We start from the raw sequence: 20625 nt of genomic DNA on the forward strand, positions 1-20625 counted from the left end.
TCTCATCTGCTGTCCTGTAAAGTGATGGGGCAGAGGCACAGCACAAAAGGTACATGTTATGTTATCTCCCCATCATATTGGGTGGAGGTTTGTGGGAAGGTCTTACCAGTCCCCAATAGGATGTTACGGGACACAAACTAAAATATTTGCTTTGTTTACCTGGCATTCTGCTCCCAGTCTCCTTTATGAGCTAGAGTGAGTTGCAAGGGTGAGGCAGGCACCCCTACCATCTACCTCTTAGCCCTCGTCACACCCCATCAAATAAATAAGAGATAGGAAAGTAGAAGACAGAGGCTGAAAGGTTGGAATGTCTCCAAATTCCTCCTTTTGTGGTCCCCACAACTTTATCATGATGGTTGGTGATTTTGACCGGATTGGTAAAAGATGTAAAGGATAGTCTTCTAATGTCTTCACTCTCCACCGGACCAAAAAGAAAGTGAACCACAAAATAGGGAAATGAAGGGAATAACTAGGAATGTTCTCAGTCTTTTCCCTTCCAAACCCAATCTCCCATTTAATTTACTCAGCTGGTAGAGTAGCTGGGAACATTCTCTCTTCTCCCTTCCCACTCAACCAACAGTCAATCTAGAGGGTAGACAACCCTCCAAAATCACAGAGATTAAGAAATGATTATGACATTGGGATATGAAAGAGAGAGCCTCCTAGGGCACACTGCACTAGTAGTTGGTGAAAAAAAAAAGAAAGTGATTTTTTAAACAAATCAAATTTGCCCACATCAAGTGACAGCACCTGTGGTGAATAGGGAGAACTGAAAAAAAAGCCAAAGACTATCTTGGGGTGGTAGAAAATACTAGAACTCTGCCTAGGGTTAAAGAAAAGATGGAAAAACCTGGTGGTTTTTATCTGGCTAAGATATGTAAATCATTGATTATCTATTATCTGCACAGATCCTGTACAATTCAAGATATGCATAACTTCTAAGGTTTGGATTTAGGAAGGCAAATTATGGTTTCCGCTGCACTACAAACCTTTATAATCCATGGTATGTTCAATTAACAATCATAGGCTAATCCATGGTAAGTGGTATGTAAACCAATAATAGAATGAAGTTAGACATGTTAAATGTATTATTTTGGAGTAAATGCTATTATGAAAAATATTTAAAACTAGTTAAGCATAAAAGAAAATTGAATGCACTGCCTAAAATGATAAACAATAGTTTTGTCCACAGTACGACCCATTCTGCAATTTACCAACCTTTAACATACTGATCCCATTGTTTTCTGTAGTCTAAATCCATATAGACATCTGCGCATAGCTCGGGAGGACAGTCAGGAAGAACACCAAAGATTTTGTACTCATAAAGCCCAGAATCCTGTTAAAATGAAAGAAAAAAGAAATGATGGTGGAAAGATATGTAGTGTGAAGCACATTTAATTGAATCGGGGTGATATATATATATACATATATATTACCTAGTGGTGGTCGCCACTAGGTAGTCAAAGTTAGAACCACTGACTGAGCATTTTTTGTTTTGCCAATAACTTTGGCGCCGCTTGATGAATCTTCATGACATTTTCAAAACGTATACTTTGGTTCAGTTCAATGAAACGTCAATGCCTATACTGATATAGATATTAATAAAAGCAATGGAAAACTCATAGAGACTAACATATATTTTGAGAAGGCAGAGATTGTTTCAACATGGATTCCTGCATGAATACAATGAATACAAGTGTTCAAGTTTTAAGCCAATTGTTTTCTATATTAGTGGGCAAGCTGGCATTGAAAAAAGCTTTCTAACTCAAGCTCTAAGCAGATATGTACAGATGACTCCAGACTCTATGTTGTCATGTGTTTTATCTTCCTCTACTGGATTAGCTGCTCACAACATCAAAGGAGTCACCCTGTATCATCTACTTGTGCTACCTGTTGAACACAATAATAAACTAGAGTATCAAAAGTTATCTGGTGAGGCTTTTGATCATTGATGAGGTGAGCATGGTGTCCAACTTAATGCTTGCCTTTGTGGATTTAAGAAAGCAACAGATATTGAAGACAGAGGATGATGCGCTTTTTGGAGGAAAGCACATAATTGTGTTTGGTGATATATTACAACTTACTGCTCTGAAAGTACAGCCTGTATTTAAGACACACTTACATGAAGAAACTCACAATTCCTTAAGGAGCATTGGAAATATAAACATTTAGTTGAATTTCCAACACAAAGAACTAACTAGAAGTATGCATCAAGACTCTGATATGCAATATGGAAATATTCTGAAGGACATCAAAGTTGGAATACTGTCAGTAAAAGGGAAACACTGTTTGGAAAAACAACTTACAAAGAATATATTTACTTCCAAAAAAATCTGCAGCACTGTCAATGTTTGAATGTATTCGACAAGAAAAATCCACTGTGTGTCTAGTGCCTACACTTCAAGAATAGATCTCTTTTAATGAAGAAGTTCTGCAGCTGGAGAAACAACAAATAATAAATCTTACATCAGTTGATAAAATGGAACATCAAGGAGTAACAATAGTCTTGAATGAAAAACTAGAGTCCACATTGGATTTTCATTTTTTTTTTTTTTTTTTGAAAAGTCTGTTTCAAAAGCTCAGGAATTAGAAACGTGTCTACTTGTTTGTAAGAACTGCAGGGTGATTTTGCGTTGAAATCTAGATGTTGAAGAAGAACTAGCTAAAGGAGTCATACACAAAATAATTTATTTCAATTTGTATCTAAATAGAAATTAGGTTCAATTCTTATCAATTAAATTTGATGATGTTGAAGTGTACAAAGGTCTGTTGCCTGTTTTTTGCTTGTAAAGGACCTGTAAATTCGCAGAATGCAGTATCCAATTTGTTTAGCATATGCTGCAACATTTCAAAAGTCTCAGGGCCTAAGTGTACACTCTTCATTTATTAACATTGGTAGTACTGTTTTTAAGGAAGAGATGTGATATGTAGTTTTTTCACAGGTTAGAAATTTGCCTGGTTTCTAACTAACAGAGTTTCATGACAGTAAAGTAAATGCTGATTCAAGGTGTAAGATATAGTATAACTGTTTGAGAAAGCTGTATGCACCTCACTTAGGACAGTACCCAGTCTATGAAAAACCTAGATTACCAAAACAAAAGATTTTGAAGGATCATGCTGACATTCCTGAGAAAAAGAAACAGAAACCAAACAAGAAAGTGTTGTGGAAAAACAAACGTAACAAAGGTGGTGAGGTTATAGGTTATCAGTTTTCAAACGTATCTGGAGTCAAGTGCTATGCCAATGTAATCCTCAATGCATTGTTCTCTTTACTTGCTCTGGTTCATGCAGTTAAACAGAATAAGGATAAAAGATTATGCTCTACACTCTTTATATTGTCAGAACGATTGTCTTGTCATAAAAGTAAAACATATGCTGCATCTCATCATCTTGTTGATGTGTGCACTAGATCTGTACATTTTACACAAAACACTCAAGAAGATGCACAAGAATTCTTGATGGTCGTACTTGATATCTTAGAAGAAGAGATGGTACCTCCTGATGACCTATTTGGACTAAGTTATTCATGGCAGCATGACTGTGAAAATGTTTCCTTTTCTTCAAAAACAGACAGATACACAGTGAATTATCTACTTAACTCTACCAGCCTGTAAAACTGTCAGTTTTGACATATTGTTTGAAGATGCATCACAGAATAATACCTGCACAAATTGCAAGTCAGATCTGTTATCAACTCTGAACATAAGAAGAACTGGCAGGTATATTATTTTAATGCTACAGCGATGCAATGCAGATGGAACTAAGATGGAAACTCTAATTATAAATGTTAAAGCAGGGCACATTTCAATTCTTAGAAAACATATACCTGTACAGCCATTATTTTCCATGAAGGTATAAGTATTACATCTGGACATTACACCAACTATATAAAAACAAAACTGGATGGACAGAGTGTACTAATACTAAAATTATATTTATACATAGACTACCCTGTAAACTACCAAATTCTTACCTTCTGTTTCTTCAAACAAAGTTCTAAGGAGCATTACTACTGGAGAAATACAATAGTACATGTGCAGCATTTTGTATACAGCAAAATAAGGCACCATACAGCCTAACAAGGGTGATGTTTTTCTAAAGAGTTGTTAATATTCAAATGTTCTTATTCTTGCATGGAAACCCAGTCATAGTAGTAAACTGGAAATGTAGATTAGAAACTTTGAACTAGAACAAACCTCTGCAAAAGATTTAAAGCAAGGCTGTAAAACTTCTGTTTCAATAATTAGAAGAACACCAGAGATATATTGTTCTGCTCTTCAACAGCTTACTGTACTTTATGACATCATACAGCCTGCAAGGGAGATGCCTTTAGGCACCTTTTTTAGTACTAGTAAACCTTATAAAATTTGACAAGTAGACCTAATAGAATTTGGTTAATATTTGTCATACATAGTAATGTTAACATTGGAAAACGTGTTTTGGTAACTGTAAAATAAGTTAACAGTGGTGGCTCTTCACTTTTTCAAGCATATTGATTATATCTGCCTTTTTTCTTTTTACTTTTTAAAGAACAGATTCTTGGTACTTGCTACAATAGATCACCAACTCCCTGAGCTCATTGCAAACTGGTGAAATAGATATATTTCACAGAGCTGGTGCACCCAAAGAAAAAGATGTGCCTGGCGCAGAAAGATCAGCAACTTTCTTTCTATGTAACAGAGATATGTCTGCTCATGGTATTTTTTTTAAATGTTTTCACACAGTGCAAGTAACATAACTGTACTTTTTATCTGTGCCTCTGGAAAGGTATTTTTCATATACTGGGTACTCCACATATCTGGCATCGGCTTTGTTTTCGGAAGTAGGGATAGTGGATACATGTATATCATAAATAGTAATGTTAATTTTAAATAACATGCTATTTACTTATGTTTTTTTTTTTTTAAAGTCAGTGCAACTGTTCCTCCCCACTCCCCACCAAAGATGAGTATCTATTTGCACTTAATTTATAGTGCAAAAGTATTGAAGCTAAGAACAGTGGAGAGGAGAATGTGACATGCTTGTGTAAAGTTTGTATTTTTTATGCAGAAATATTAAATTCTTCTGTCTTGCAATGAATGATATTATTTGTATTACAGGTTGACAAATTTTAATACACAAGTTATCAATATGAAAAGTAACTTTTATTTATGTTTTCTCTTCTTATACAGATTAAACAAGCCATTTACTGTGCTAAAGTAAGTAACACCCAGACACACAGTGATGCATACATTAACACATCCAAGCACACACTAATGGATATGCAAACATATCTGAGCAGACACGTATGCATACAGTGACACAGCCAAGGGCACACTGATGTACACAGTAACAGTCAAGGACACACTAATGCGTACACAAACCCATTTGTGCATACACTGATGCATAGAATAACATAAGCAACAACACACTGATGTATACACTAACAGATTCAGACATATAGTTACAGAGCCAGGCACACACTGATGCATACACTAACACAGCCAGGCATACACTGTTGCATTCATTAACACACCGAGTAACACACTGATGCATACACTACCACACTCAAGCACACATTGCTGGATACAGACACATAACCATGGACACACTAATTCATACTTCAACATATCCAGGCAGACATTAATTTAAACAGTGACACACCCATGCACACACTAACGCATACACCGACGCACACACAAACATACTGACCCAGCCATACACACAATGATGCATACAGTAACCCATTTATGGACACACTTATGCATACACTACCATATCCAGAGAGACACTGATGCATACACCGACACTTCCAGGGACACACTAATGCACATGCTGAGAGATCCAAGCACACACTGATGCATACACTGACACAGCCAGGCATACACTGTTGTATTCACTGACACACCAAGTGACACACTGAAGTATACACTACCAAACCCAAGCACACACTGATGCATACACAGATACACCCAGGGACACACTAATTGTAAGGAAATGCCTCCTTGGCATGGTTACCCCCTGACTTTTTGCCTTTGCTGATGCTATGTTTTGAATTGAAAGTGTGCTGAGACCTGCTAACCAGGCCCCAGCACCAGTGTTCTTTCCCTAACCTGTACTTTTGATTCCACAATTGGCACACCCTGGCATCCAGGTAAGTCCCTTGTAACTGGTACCCCTGGTACCAAGGGCCCTGATGCCAGGGAAGGTCTCTAAGGGCTGCAGCATATCTTATGCCACCCTGGGGACCCCTCACTCAGCACAGACACACTGTTTGCCAGCTTGTGTGTGCTGGTGAGAACAAAACGAGTAAGTCGACATGCCACTCCCCTCAGGGTGCCATGCCAACCTCACACTGCCTATGCAGTATAGATAAGTCACCCCTCTAGTAGGCCTTACAGCCCTAAGGCAGGGTGCACTATACCATAGGTGAGGGCACCAGTGCATGAGCACTGTGCCCCTACAGTGTCTAAGCCAAACCATAGACATTGTAAGTGCAGGGTAGCCATAAGAGTATATGGTCTGGGAGTCTGTCAAACACGGACTCCACAGCACCATAATGGCTACACTGAAAACTGGGAAGTTTGGTATCAAACTTCTCAGCACAATAAATGCACACTGATTCCAGTGTACATTTTATTGTAAAATACACCCCAGAGGGCACCTTAGAGGTGCCCCCTGAAACCTTAACCGACTATCTGTGTAGGCTGACTGGTTCCAGCAGCCTGCCACAACCGAGACATGTTGCTGGCCCCATGGGGAGAGTGCCTTTGTCACTCTGAGGCCAGTAACAAAGCCTGCACTGGGTGGAGATGCTAACACCTCCCCCAGACAGGAACTGTCACACCTGGCGGTGAGCCTCAAAGGCTCACCCCTTTGTGCCAGCACCGCAGGACACTCCAGCTAGTGGAGTTGCCCGCCCCCTCCGGCCACGGCCCCCACTTTTGGCGGCAAGGCCGGAGAAGATAATGAGAATAACAAGGAGGAGTCACTGGCCAGTCAGGACAGCCCCTAAGGTGTCCTGAGCTGAAGTGACTCTAACTTTTAGAAATCCCCAATAGGATTAGGGATGTGACCCCCTCCCCTTGGGAGGAGGCACAAAGAGGGTGTACCCACCCTCAGGGCTAGTCGCCATTGGCTACTAACCCCCCAGACCTAAACACGCTCTTAAATTTAGTATTTAAGGGCTCCCCTGAACCTAAGAATTTAGATTCCTGAAACTACAAGAAGAAGAAGACTGCTGAGCTGAAAAACCCCTGCAGAGGAAGAACAGAAGACACCAACTGCCTTGGCCCCAGTCCTACCGGCCTGTTTCCTGCCTTCCAAAGAACCCTGCTCCAGCGACGCTTTCCAAGGGACCAGCGACCTCTGAACCCTCTGAGGACTGCCCTGCTTCAAGAAAGACAAGAAACTTCCGAGGACAGCGGCACTGCTCCAAAAGAACTGCAACTTTGTTTCAAAGGAGCAGATTTAAAGACCCCTGCAACTCCCCGCAAGAAGCGTGAGACTTGCAACACTGCACCCGGCGACCCCGACTCGACTGGTGGAGAACCAACACTTCAGGGAGGACCCTCCGGCGACTCAGAGTCCGTGAGTAACCAAAGTTGTCCCCCCTGAGCCCCCACAGCGACGCCTGCAGAGGGAATCCCGAGGCTCCCCCTGACCGCGACTGCCTGAACCTAAAGTCCCGACGGCTGGAAAAGACCCTGCACCCGCAGCCCCCAGCACCTGAAGGAACGGAACTTCTGTGCAGGAGTGACCCCCAGGAGGCCCTCTCCCTTGCCCAGGTGGTGGCTACCCCGAGGAGCCCCCCCCTTGCCTGCCTGCACCGCTGAAGAGATCCCTTGATCTCTCATTGAAATCTACAGAGAACCCGACGCTTGTTTGCACACTGCACCCGGCCGCCCCCGCGCTGCTGAGGGTGTACTTTTCGTGCTGACTTGTGTCCCCCCCAGTGCACTACAAAACCCCCCTGGTCTGCACTCCGAAGACGCGGGTACTTACCTGCTGGCAGACCGGAACCGGGGCACCCCCTTCTCTCCATTGAAGCCTATGCGTTTTGGGCACCTCTTTGACCTCTGCACCTGACCGGCCCTGAGCTGCTGGTGTGGTAACTTTGGGGTTGCTCTGAACCCCCAACGGTGGGCTACCTTGGACCCAAACCTGAGACTTGTAAGTGACTTACTTACCTGACAAAACTAACAAAAACTTACCTCCCCCAGGAACTGTGAAAATTGCACTGTGTCCACTTTTAAAACAGCTTATTGTGTTTTATGTAAAAAGTATACATGCTAATGTAATGATTCAAAGTTCCTAAAGTACTTACCTGCAATACCTTTCAAATGAGATATTACATGTAGAATCTGAACCTGTGGTTCTTAAAATAAACTAAGAAAATATATTTTTCTATAAAAAAACCTATTGGCTGGATTTGTCTCTGAGTGTGTGTTCCTCATTTATTGCCTGTGTGTATGTACAACAAATGCTTAACACTACTCCTTGGATAAGCCTACTGCTCGACCACACTACCACAAAATAGAGCATTAGTATTATCTCTTTTTGCCACTATCTTACCTCTAAGGGGAACCCTTGGACTCTGTGCATACTATTCCTTACTTTGAAATAGTGCATACAGAGCCAACTTCCTACACTAATGCATACTCCAACATATCCACGTAAACAATAATTTATACAGTGACTCACCCAGGGACACATTGATGCATACACTGTCAGAACTAGGAGCATACTGATGAATACACTGACACAGCATGACCGCCATGATGCATACACTAACTCATTCATGGACACACTTATGCATAGTTGATCATATCCAGACACACTTTGATGAACACACTGACCTATCCAGGGACACAGTTATGCAGACACTGACAAATCAAAACACACAGTAATGCATACACTTAGAGATCCAGGCACACACTGATGCATACACTCACACATCCGGGTATACACTGCTCCATTCACTGACACACCAATTCAGATAAAGATGTATACACTACCACACCCAGGCACACACTGACGCATACACTGAAGCACCCCGGCACACACTGATGCATATACAAATGGATCTAGAGAGAGACAGATGCATTCACTGACAGACCTAGGGGCATACTTATGTATTCACTGATACACCCAGATCCATAAACTACAAAAATAAGAAGAGATTACTTTACAAGTAAATATGGTGGTTCTGAAAAGAACATTTTAAGTTTTAACAAAGAAAAAAAACAAAAAACATTTTAGAAGTAGTTTTTGCTTTTTTATACGGCCCCAAAAAATAACTTTTATAAACAAGAAAACTATATGCAACATATTCAAATAACGTGTTTTGCTAACTAAAAAGTCAAGTAAAACAAATTAACAGTGGTGGCTCTTCACTTTTTCAAGCATGCTGAATATGTCTACATTCTTTTTAAACAACATGTTCCTGGCACTTGCTAAAATGGATAACCATCTCCAAGAGCTCATTGCACACTGGTGGAATAGATATATTTTGCACAGCTCCAGAAGAATTAGCTGGTCCTGGTGCAGAAGGATCCGTAGCTCTCTACCTGATGTAATGTAGATATACCCACTCATGGTAAGTTTTGAAATGTTGTGGAAGAACCACAGCTGTACTTTTTCTGAGTGCCCCTGGAAAGGTTTTTCTAAACAGAGTGCACTCAACATATCTTGCACAAGCTTTTGTCTCAGAAGTGGGAATAGTGAACCATCTTCACACATCACTTTTGTTAGAAATGGGGTCTTTGGTTGTCAGCCAGGTTACCCCCTGTCCAAGCAAGGGCCCTCACTCTAGTCAGGGTAAGTCACACACAATCCAAATTATCCTGTGCCCACCCTCTGGTAGCTTAGCACTGAGCAGTGAGGCCTAACTTAGAAGGCAGTGTGTAAAGTATTTGTGCAATAAAGCCTGCAATAACACAGTATAGCACCATACAAATACACCACACAGTGTTTAGAAAAATATAGAATATTTATCTGGATAAATGCAGGTCAAAACGATCGAGATTCAATAAGTACACATTGAAATATCACTTCAAAGAATGATAAAAAGAGTCTTTAGTCATTAAAAAGCAACGTGTCTCTTGCAAGCACAAAGTATCTGGTTTGCGTTCAAAATCTCCTCAAGGGGCCACAGAGGAGGAGATGTGTGAAAAACGGGGAGGTGTGCATCGATTTCTCTGGGGCACACAGGCGGTGCGTCAATAAGTTTTCACGCAGAGAAGGCTTTGCGTCGATTTTGGCGCACGGTCTTGGATCCTCTTCGGGTTGCGGGTTTTTTTGGACGTCCCGGAGACAATGCTAAGAAATCCTGGGCGTGCAGGATAAAGTTACAGGTGCTACGTCGATACGGTGGGCGATGCGTGGAAATTTATGTAGCTGGCAGGAAGTGCGTTGATTCTTCGTGCAGGAAGTTGGGCTGCGTCGTTCTGGCTCAGCTTTGTTTTGATCCAGTGGGCCATGCATCGAAGTTCCGGTCGCAACGCTGGCGCTGCGTCGATCTCCTCTCGGGGAGCCTGGCTGCATCATTCCCGGTTCAGCGTGCGGTGATTTTCTCACGGTGATGCAGGCTGTGTGTCATTTCTGGCAAGCTGTGCGTCTAATTTTCGCCGCACAAGGAGTTCTTTGCAGGATGGAGTCTTTTTGATCCAGAGAATTCAAGGAACAGGAGATAAGCTCTATCCAAGCCCTTGGAGAGCACTTCTAAGCAGAGCCAGAGGGCAGCCAGGCAGCAGGGCAGCAGTTCTTTTCAGTAAAGCAGTCAGGCGAGTCCTTTGGGCAGCCTGCAGTTCCTCTTGGCAGGTTTCAGGATCTGGTTCAGAGTTTCTTCAATAGTGGTATCCTGTTCAGAAGTGTCGGAGTTGGTGGGGTCAGAAGCCCTGTTCAGTTCCATCCTGTCTGCCAGGGTCCCAGTAGCGGTTTTGGCAGTCCATTGTGTGAGAGAAGGCCACTGTCCTTTCAAATGCAAGTCTCAGGCCCTCAACCCTCCCAGCCCAGGAAAACCCATTCAGTATGCAGATGTGTGCAAGTGTGACGGAGCATCCTGTGTTTGGGGTTGTGTGAGTGAATGCACAAGGGAACTGTCAACTAAACCTAGCCAGATGTGGATTGTAAGGCACAGAAGGATTTGAATGTAGAGAAATGCTCACTTTCTAAAAGTGGCATTTATAGAATAGCAATATTAAATCCAACTTCACCAATAAGCAGGATTTTCTATTACCATTCTGACCATACTAAATATGTCCAACAACAAAAAAAGAGAGGGGCTAAAGTGGATTGGGAGGTTCAGAAATGAAATCCTGGTCCTGTGTATAGTACTCCCATCAAACAGGTAGGACAAAAATGTGTATACACAGTTCCACTACATGAGCCTATGATTCACAGGTTCCTGGGTGTTCAAATATTAGAAGCAAGAGCCCTCACTCACCAACTGGTGACATGCTTCATCATAGGGCTGTGCTCCTCGTCAGGCCGGCACTGCAATGCCTGATGGGCCCAATAAGGGGGCACATTGCAGGAGATCTTTTATGGTGGTAACCAGACGGTCAAAAGATGTGGATATGTAGGATTGGTATGAAAAAAGGGGGGTGCTGTTAAAAATGACTAGAGGTAAAACATAATTTATTGTGCTATCCGACCTCTGTCATGATTAAAAACAAAAGTGAAGGGAGACAATAAATGAAGGTCTAAACTCCCCTCCAAAAATAAGAGATAAGTGTCAATAATTATCACTAATTCCCTAAATTTAAGAGTATAGTAAAGTAGATACAGGATTCCATGTACTACTCTCAAATCATGGTCAACATGTTTCTCGCTCAATAATCATAATGATCTGGTGCGATTCATCAGGACCAAACCACCTACCTAATCCTTAGCGAAAGTAACCCATATTCAGGATAATATTAGCAGGAACCTAGAATATTAAATAGAAAAAACATGATTGGTAAACAGGTAGCGAACACTTAATTAAGTACCATGATTTGAGAGTAGTACAGGGGATCCTGTATCTACTTCACTATACTCTAAATGTAGGGAATTAGTGATAAGGTCTCACAGCAGTGTAAAACGAATGTAGGAGTTTTACACTACTAGGACATATAGAAAACACAAGTTCATGTTCTGCCATTTACCCTCATAGCACCTGCCCTATGGGATACCTAGGGCCTACTTTAGAGGTGACATATGTAGAAAAAGGGGAGTTTAAGGCATGGCAATTACTTTTAAATGCCAAGTCGAAGTGGCATTGAAACTGCACACACAGGCCCTGCAGTGGCAGGCCTGAGACATGGTTAGGGGGCTACTTATGTGGGTGGCACAACCAGTGCTGCAGCCCACTAGTAGCATTTAATTTACAGGCCCTGGGCACATGTAGTGCACTTGACTAGGGACTTACAAGTAAATTAAATAATCCAATTGGGTATGAGCCAATGTCACCATGTTTTAAGGAGATATCATATGCACTTTAGCACTGATCAGCAGTGATAAAGTGCGCAGAGTCCTAAAGCCAGCAAAAATGAGGTCAGAAAAAGAGAAGGAGGAAGGCAAAAAGTTTGGGGATGAAAGGCCATTTCCAACAACTTTCCTTTTTATGACCTCCATGCACATCTTCATCTTGTTCCTCTATGCTTACAGACCTACCAGGATCTCCACCTTCTGTCATTTCAAATGACAAAATTAACACTTCTCTTCACCAAGCGATAATAGCAAAATGACTGTTGGGTGTGGTTTCTTTGAAATGATGGATGTGGTTCTTATGAACCAAAAGGAAAGTTAGGAATATTTTTTTTCCTTCTCCGACTCCACAGATTTTGCAAGAAATCCACGTTAATTCCATATAAATAAATAGTACAAGGTTTTATGAGGTGTTCAACACATATAGGCCCTCATTCCGACCCTGGCGGTCATAGACCGCCAGGGCCGCGGGTGATGGAAGTACCGGCAACAGACTGGCGGTGCTTCCTTGCCCATTCTGAACGCGGCGGTAAAGCCGCGGTCAGAAAACCGGGTCCGGCGGTTTCCCGCCGGATTTCCCCCGGCTGGGCGAATCTGCCGTGGGGATTCTGACCCCCTTACCGCCAGCCTGTTTCTGGCGTTTTTTACCACCAGGAACAGGATGGCGGGAACGGGTGTCCTGGGGACCCCTAACAGGGCCCCAGCATGCTTTTCACTGTCTGCGTAGCAGACAGTGAAAAGCGAAACTCCACCCGTCGCACACCTGCAACACCGCCGGCTCCATTCGGAGCCGGCTTCAGTGTTGCAGGCCCCTTTCCCGCTGGGCCGGCGGGCGCTACCTTAGGTAACGCCCGCCGGCCCAGCAGGAAAGTTGGAATGGCCCCAGCGGTCTTTTGACCGCGGGCGGCCAAATGGCGGTTACCTCCAGGCGGGCCGCAACCGCCGCCCGCCGGGGTCAGAATGACCCCCATAATTTGATAGTATATTTTAAATTACAAAGTATAACATGCAAAAACAATTTACAACATGAATCTGTGAATCTGCTGATCAGAATACTCGGAATACAAACTAACACGTGGTCGGAGGAAAAACCATAGTGTTAATTCACTTTGCAGGTTTTTGAGTCTGCAGAAAATCCTCAGAGCTGAATTTCTTTTCACAAATGAAATATTAATTAGCTGTGCAATAAATCCCCATCATATTATAATATTTAGTATAAATAAACATCATTGCTTTTACATATTGTTTGCAATACCTTTAACTTAGTGTTTTCAAACAACCAAATGATACATAACACAATGTTATATTAGTACACGATGATCATATAATTTCATAAACTAAATACATAAGGACTCACCATAATTTTGTGACCACATCAAATACATTTAATAAAAGCAATAAAAGGTTACAGGGAGGTTATAGTTAAGAATTTGTATTGAAAAACCATAGAATTTCAATGAAGAAAACAAAGGTTACAGGGATGAGGGGCACACTCGCGTTGACTCCCGGCTAATTACAACTCTGGTGGGACCCACTAGGGGACTACCGTCCCTGTCGGGAACATGTTTTCCGAAGGCAGTCAGAGTTGTACTCAGCCAGAGTGGCGCCGAGCTCAGCACAGCCTGGCTGATTACAACTACCCTCACCACCAGCCTTTCCATGGCGGTCTGACAGGCATGGAAAGGCTGGTGGTCAGGCTGTGCTGGGGGTCACATGGCATGGCATGGGCAGCGAAAAGGGCCCCCCTACATAGTACCATCGGAATTCACACTGTCTGCTTTGAAGAAGGTGCGCATTTCGATGGCGAGGTTTGGCGCCCCTCTGTGCTACGAGATAGCTCTTGGCTCCTTAAAGGGAGCAGAGTGCTATCTCGTAGCACTGTTCCTCCCGGTCTGACTGGCAGGAACGCTCTAATGCAGTGTTCCTGAGGGTCAGACCAGCAGAGACACTGTAATAGGGTGAGGGGATGCCAAACTCTTAATGAGGCCCTTAGTCATTTTTCTGGCAAGACTTCAGTGGGGCAAAGCAGCAGGCTGTATCCGAGGAGACCTCATGAAGTTGAGTAGGCGCTGGACAAGGTCCTGATGAAAATGTCGGTTTTGGGGGGAAAGCTCCAAGCATGAGAAATTCAAATTTCACGCCCAGGGAAGGCCTCTTGCTGGCTGGATACTTTTAGCGCCTTTTCCTGGTCCAGACTGATTGTATCCAATGTTGAGTTCCAAGGGGCCAGATACTATCTCAAGGATGGTCAGTGGAATCAGATTTGCTGCTGCAGAAAAGTTCAGAGTCCCAGGTTTTCAGGAGTGGTAGGAAGAGTACAGTAGGCACAGCCAAGAGTCTCAGGTCCTCAAGAACAATACTTATGGGTCAAGACTAACTCCAGCAGACACCACCAGTACAGACCACCAGCAGAGTCCAGGTCAGGCCCTGTTAGTTCTGGTCAACTGGGAACTTCAGGAAAAGATGTGGATTAGGATAGTCCTGTGGCCAACAGACCCTTGGAGTCCACCTCTTCGTTCTGGGTACAAGAGAGAGCACATCCAGTCTTTCAGAGCCCTTTCGGGTCACTGACAGCAGGTCTAGTCCTCTTCTGTTCCTCCACAGGTCCAAAAGATGTTCTGATGAGGGTGCCTGAAGACACCACATTTATGCCTGCCACTAACTAGTAGGTCGGAATGACCAGTAACCAGGTAATACTTAGCTTTCCATGCCATAGGTGTATTTTGGGTAACATATACTAATACAAAACCTAAATATGCAAATTAGTATTTAGCCAACTTCAACACGTTTTAGGGGTCGCATCACACTCACTGGGGTCTAGTTAGATGTGTCCCAGTGCACAAAGTAAAAACAAGTATTTGCAATTGTAGAAAAGCACCATCTTGCCTGGGATTTTACCCCCATTTTTACTTGTGTGTCAGTTTGTTTTTGCCTGTGTCACTGGGATCCTGCTAGCCAGGACCCCAGTGCTCATAGTTTGTGGCCTATATGTGTTCTCTGTGTGGTGCCTAACTGTATCACTGAGGTTCTGCTAACCAGAACCTCAGTATTTATGCTCTCTCTGCTTTTAAAATTGTCACTGCAGGCTAGTGACCATTTTCACAAATTCTGATTGGCACACTGGAACACCCTTATAATTCCCTAGTATATGGTACCCAGGGTATTGGGGTTCCAGGAGATCCATATGGGCTGCAGCATTTCTTTTGCCACCCATAGGGAGCTGAGACAATTCTTACACAGGACTGCCACTGCAGCCTGAGTGAAATAACGTCCACGTTATTTCACAGCCATTTTACACTGCACTTAAGTAACTTATAAGTCACCTATATGTCTAACCCTCACTTAGTGACGGTTAGGTGCATAGCTACTAGGTGTGAGGGCACCCTGGCACTAGCCAAGGTGCCCCCACATTGTTCAGGGCAATTTCTCCGGACTTTGTGAGTGTGGGGACACCATTACACGTGTGAACTACAAATAGGTCAATACCTATGTGTAGGTTCACAATGGTAACTCCGAACATGGCCATGTAACATGTCTAAGATCATGGAATTGTCCCCCCAAGCCAAATATGGTATTGGGGTGCCAATCCCATGCATCCCCGGGGCCCAGAGCTCCTCCAGTGTGTCCAGTACCTCTGCCATCTTGGATCCAGAGGTGTGAGGGCACTCTGGAGGCCTCTGAGTGGCCAGTGCCAGCAGGTGACGTCAAAGACCCCTCCTGGTAGGTGCTTACCTGACTAGGTGGCCAATGCTCCTCTGAGGGCTATTTGGGTCTCTCCAGTGGGCTTTCATTCAGATAACGACTTGCAAGAATTCACCAGAGTTCCTCTGCACCTCTCGCTTCGACTTCTGCCAAGGATTGACCGCTGAATGCTCCAGGACGCCTGCAAAACTCCAACTAAGTAGCAAGAAGACTACCAGTGACATTGTAGCGCCTAATCCTGCCGGCTCTCCCGACTGTTTACTGGTGGTGCATGCATTGGGGGCACCCTGCCTTCTTCCGGCACTGGAAGCCACAAAGAAATCTCCCGTGAGTTGACGGAATCTTCTCCCTGATCCAGCCGGCACCAAACTTCAGCGTCACGGGTACTCTGGGACCCCTCTCATCCCGACGGGCATGGCCCCTGGAACACAGGTGGTGGACCCAAGTGACCCAGACTGTCCGGTGGTCCAACTGTCCAAATTTGGAGGACGTAAGTCTTTGACTCTCCTCTCCATACAGAAATCCTGTGCACCGCGTGACCTGCAGCTCCTAGGGCTTCTGTGCACATTTCCACGACATCCTTTGTGCACAGCCAAGCCCAGGTCCCCAGCACTCTGTCCTGCAAAGCTCAGCTCCCTGAGTTGATCTCCGGCTTCGTGGGACCCTATTTTGCAGTGTTGAGATGACTGCCGTATTCAGACTTCTTGAACCCGTGTTCAAGTACTTCTGTGGGTACTACCTTCTTGTGCGTGGGCTCTCTACTATGCTGAGGGCCCTCTCTGTCTCCTCTCCCAAGTGGCAACATCCTAGTCCTTTCTGGGCCCGGGCAGCACCCTTTTTCTTCAAACATCGACTCTTGCAGCTAGCAAGGCTTGTTTGCGGTCTTTTGCCAAAGAAACAACTTTGCATCCTCCAGCACTCCATGGGACATCTTCTGCACGAAGGAGAAGTTCCTAGCATCTTTCGTTGTTGCAGAACCTTCAGCTTCTTCCATCCAGAGGAAGCCATCTTGCACCTTCATCTGGAGTTTAGTGGGCTCCTGTCGCCCCGCCCCCCCCCCCGGCAGTTTCACGACTCTTGGACTTGGTCCCCTTCCTTTGCAGGTCCTCAGGTCCAGGAATCCGTATTCAGTGCTTTGTTCAGTGCTTTGTAGTCTGTTGTGGTCTTTGCAAAATCATCTATCACGAGTTTAGTATGTTTCTGGGGAAATAGTACTACTTTACTCCTACTTTCCAGGGTCTTGGGGTGGGGTATCTTGGACATCCTTAGTGTTTTCTTACACTCCCAGTGACCCTCTACACACTACACTAGCTTAGGGGTCCATTCGGGGTTCACATTCCACTTTCTTAGTATAGGGTTTGTGTTGCCCCTAGGCCTATTGCATCCTATTGTATTCTACAGTGTTTTCACTACTTTCTGACTGTTTTACTTACCTGATTTTGGTTTGTGTGTATATTTTGTGTATTTTACTTATCTCCTAAGGGAGTATATCCTCTGAGATATTTTTGGCACATTGTCACTATTTAGTAACTCTGAGTATTGTCTTTCTTATGCTATAGTACCTATATGATATAAGTGGTATAGTTCAGCCCAAGCTGCTCTGCTATAGCTGCCTCTATCAGCCTAAGCTGCTAGAACACTACTAATCTACTAATAAGGGATAACTGGACCTGGCACAAGGTGTAAGTACCATCAGGCCAGGCCAGCCTCCTACAATGCTCGCCCCCAAAAAGGAGAACTTCATGGTCTCCATGAAGTCCTGTACGAGGCACTTTTTGGTATAGAAATAACATACCCATGCAGGAACCACACACTATTTCTAAGCCCAACAAATCAAGGCCATCGCCCATGAAGATGTACTGCAAGAGATGTTGTATGGCAGGAATTAGGGGCAAAAGTGGTCTTCCAGTGGGTCTGATGAGGGCCTGTGTTGATACCACTGAATCAGGATTTGCCATTGTCTGATGAAATAGGCTAGCTTTTGATTCTTAAATAGACTTTAATTCTCTTTGCTTCGCTTCTGTATTCAGTTGAAACTGAACGCAAGCGTGAGATATCTCTGAACCCTGACAGACATTATTGGTTGCGGCAGATCAACAAGTTATTTTGTACAAAAGCACCAAGCCAGGATTGCTTCCACTTAACTAACTTAAAATAACACAATGAACAAAGCATTTCTGTGTCCTCAAGTCACAAGTGATAATAACCAGTGGGATCCACCTTTGCAAAGGGAAATATTATTGAACGATTTATGGGAGTGAATGTCTCAATCATAGTTTCAATACCAAACAAATTCTGTTTTGCAGAACTGCACTTACACAACAAGTCTGAACCAGTAAACAATGTTCATCCTGGGATGGGTGGCCGGGAGCAGTAGTATTAAACATGTTAAAAATAAGTTATTATAGCTTGAAACGCACCCAAACTACAAAAAGATCCAAAATAAACAGCATAAGCAAGAAAAGCACTGAAAGGCAACTCAAAGCCCAAAGTATATTTTTTTGAAGAAATGTGCTATTAACTCGCATAGCTTTCCAACCACACGTCACTTATTATACACATACTGAATAAGTGCTTCAAGCCACCATGTCCCCAGCAGCAGAAGATGAAGCACCAGGAAGCCACTGTTATAATTAATTTCCAGCAAAGATTCACTGTACCCATCTCTATGAGAAGCATCTATAAAAACACTTCACTTTGGAGGTGTTTACAAATTAACTCACCATATGAGTAACACCCCACTGGAAAAGTAAACAAGAGAGAATGAGTGGGTGAAAATGAGCAAAACAATGTAAATCATTAAAAAGGGCAGTGTGGCAACATGAGTCTCACCATGATCTCCACAAGCAGTTATTCGGAAGGTGACAAATCAGGGAAGAGAATGGCACCTGTTAATATTGCATTCAACCGCTGGGTGAGGCCTAGTTTGTAGGCATAACCACCAGTGGTATACTGGACTATCAGGCACTATGGCACCGCCTGTTGGCGTGGCTGGAAAGGGCCAGTGTGTGAAACATGAAATTTTGCCCGTTTCAAGCCAACCCACATGCCAGTGCCACAGTGCCCGGTAGGCCAGTCCTACACTAGGGGGCACAGGTTGATTTGCACCTCAGACCAGCCACAAGTTGTACAACTCTCTGACATTACTAGAAAACTAAAAGTCAACCAAGAGGAAAAGGGAACAGGGATTTCGCCAAGTCAGTTAAACAAATGTTCAAGATTAAATTAAACATTTAGGGGGTCATCACAACATTGGCGGTAAAAGCCGCTTACCGCCGTGCAGAAGACCGCCAACACACCGCCACAGCCGCGGAATTCCGCCACAGCTATTATGACCCACATCTCGGAATCCGACAAAATTCAGACACCCACACAAGTCCGCCACACCAAAGGTCAGTGATAAACTGGCGAAAACAAAACCTTCACCGTCATGCCAACAGAAACACGCCCATGCTATCACGACCCACGAATCCACGCGGCGGTCTTTCAAAAGCGGTATTCCATTGGCGGTACACACCGCTGCGCTCAAAATACACACACATCTCCAAAACACTGCCACATTGGACAATTCCAAAAAACACACAACTAAGACACATACACACACCACTCCCACACAATCAATACTATATAAAACACACACCCACATCACCCACAAAACCCTATGACCAAAAATTTAGACAAAGGCCAGAGAGACAGCACAGCATAGACAACCACACCATACAGAGGCACACAACACCATCACCCACACTACTTCCACGCACAAAACACCACACACCACTACATATCACCACATACACCACCCCACACATCACCTACACCACCCCATGGCACGGCAAAGACACCCCAGGTTCTCGGAGGAGGAGCTCAGGGTCATGGTGGAGGAAATCGTACGTGTAGAGCCACAGCTATTTGGATCACAGGTGCAGCACACCTCCATAGCTAGGAAGATGGAGCTATGGCGAAGAATAGTCAACAGGGTCAACGCAGTGGGACAGCACCCAAGAAATCGGGACGACATCAGGAAGAGGTAGAACGACCTATGGGGGAAGGTGCGTTCCGTGGTCTCCAGGCACAACATCGCGGTAGAGCGGACTGGCGGCGGACCCCTACCTCCTCCCCCACAACTAACAACATGGGAGGAGCAGGTCTTGACTATTATGCATCCTGAGGGCCTCAAAGGAGTCGGTGGCGGAATAGACTCTGGTAAGTCAAATCTTAACTATCATATCCCCCACCCTACTTGCATGCTATCACAGAACCCCACCCTCACCCCCTCCCCTATCACTCCAACTCCTCACTAATGTACTAATAACACAAACCACACATCCCAACACCAAGCCCTGCATGCAGCAACAAAGCATGGACACCCATCACTAAAGCATACCCACTACACATGCCCATAACACCCCCCTCAACCATCATTACACAAGCTCCCACACAGGAATGCTAGCACTGGGGTACACGCTCACCCAC

At 44.0% G+C, this 20625-nt stretch overlaps 1 protein-coding gene across 1 annotated transcript in view; it reads right to left on the reverse strand.

The window, feature by feature from the left end:
• PCTP (phosphatidylcholine transfer protein) overlaps positions 1 to 20625 on the reverse strand; it is a 182331-nt gene that overhangs the window by 143211 nt on the left and 18495 nt on the right. Inside the window, exon 2 of the mRNA XM_069200015.1 lies at positions 1219 to 1336. Coding sequence (XP_069056116.1) covers positions 1219 to 1336 — 118 coding nt within the window. The remainder of the gene's footprint in view (positions 1 to 1218; positions 1337 to 20625) is intronic.

Source organism: Pleurodeles waltl, chromosome 7 (assembly GCF_031143425.1).
Source record: "Pleurodeles waltl isolate 20211129_DDA chromosome 7, aPleWal1.hap1.20221129, whole genome shotgun sequence".
Lineage (NCBI taxonomy): Eukaryota > Metazoa > Chordata > Amphibia > Caudata > Salamandridae > Pleurodeles > Pleurodeles waltl.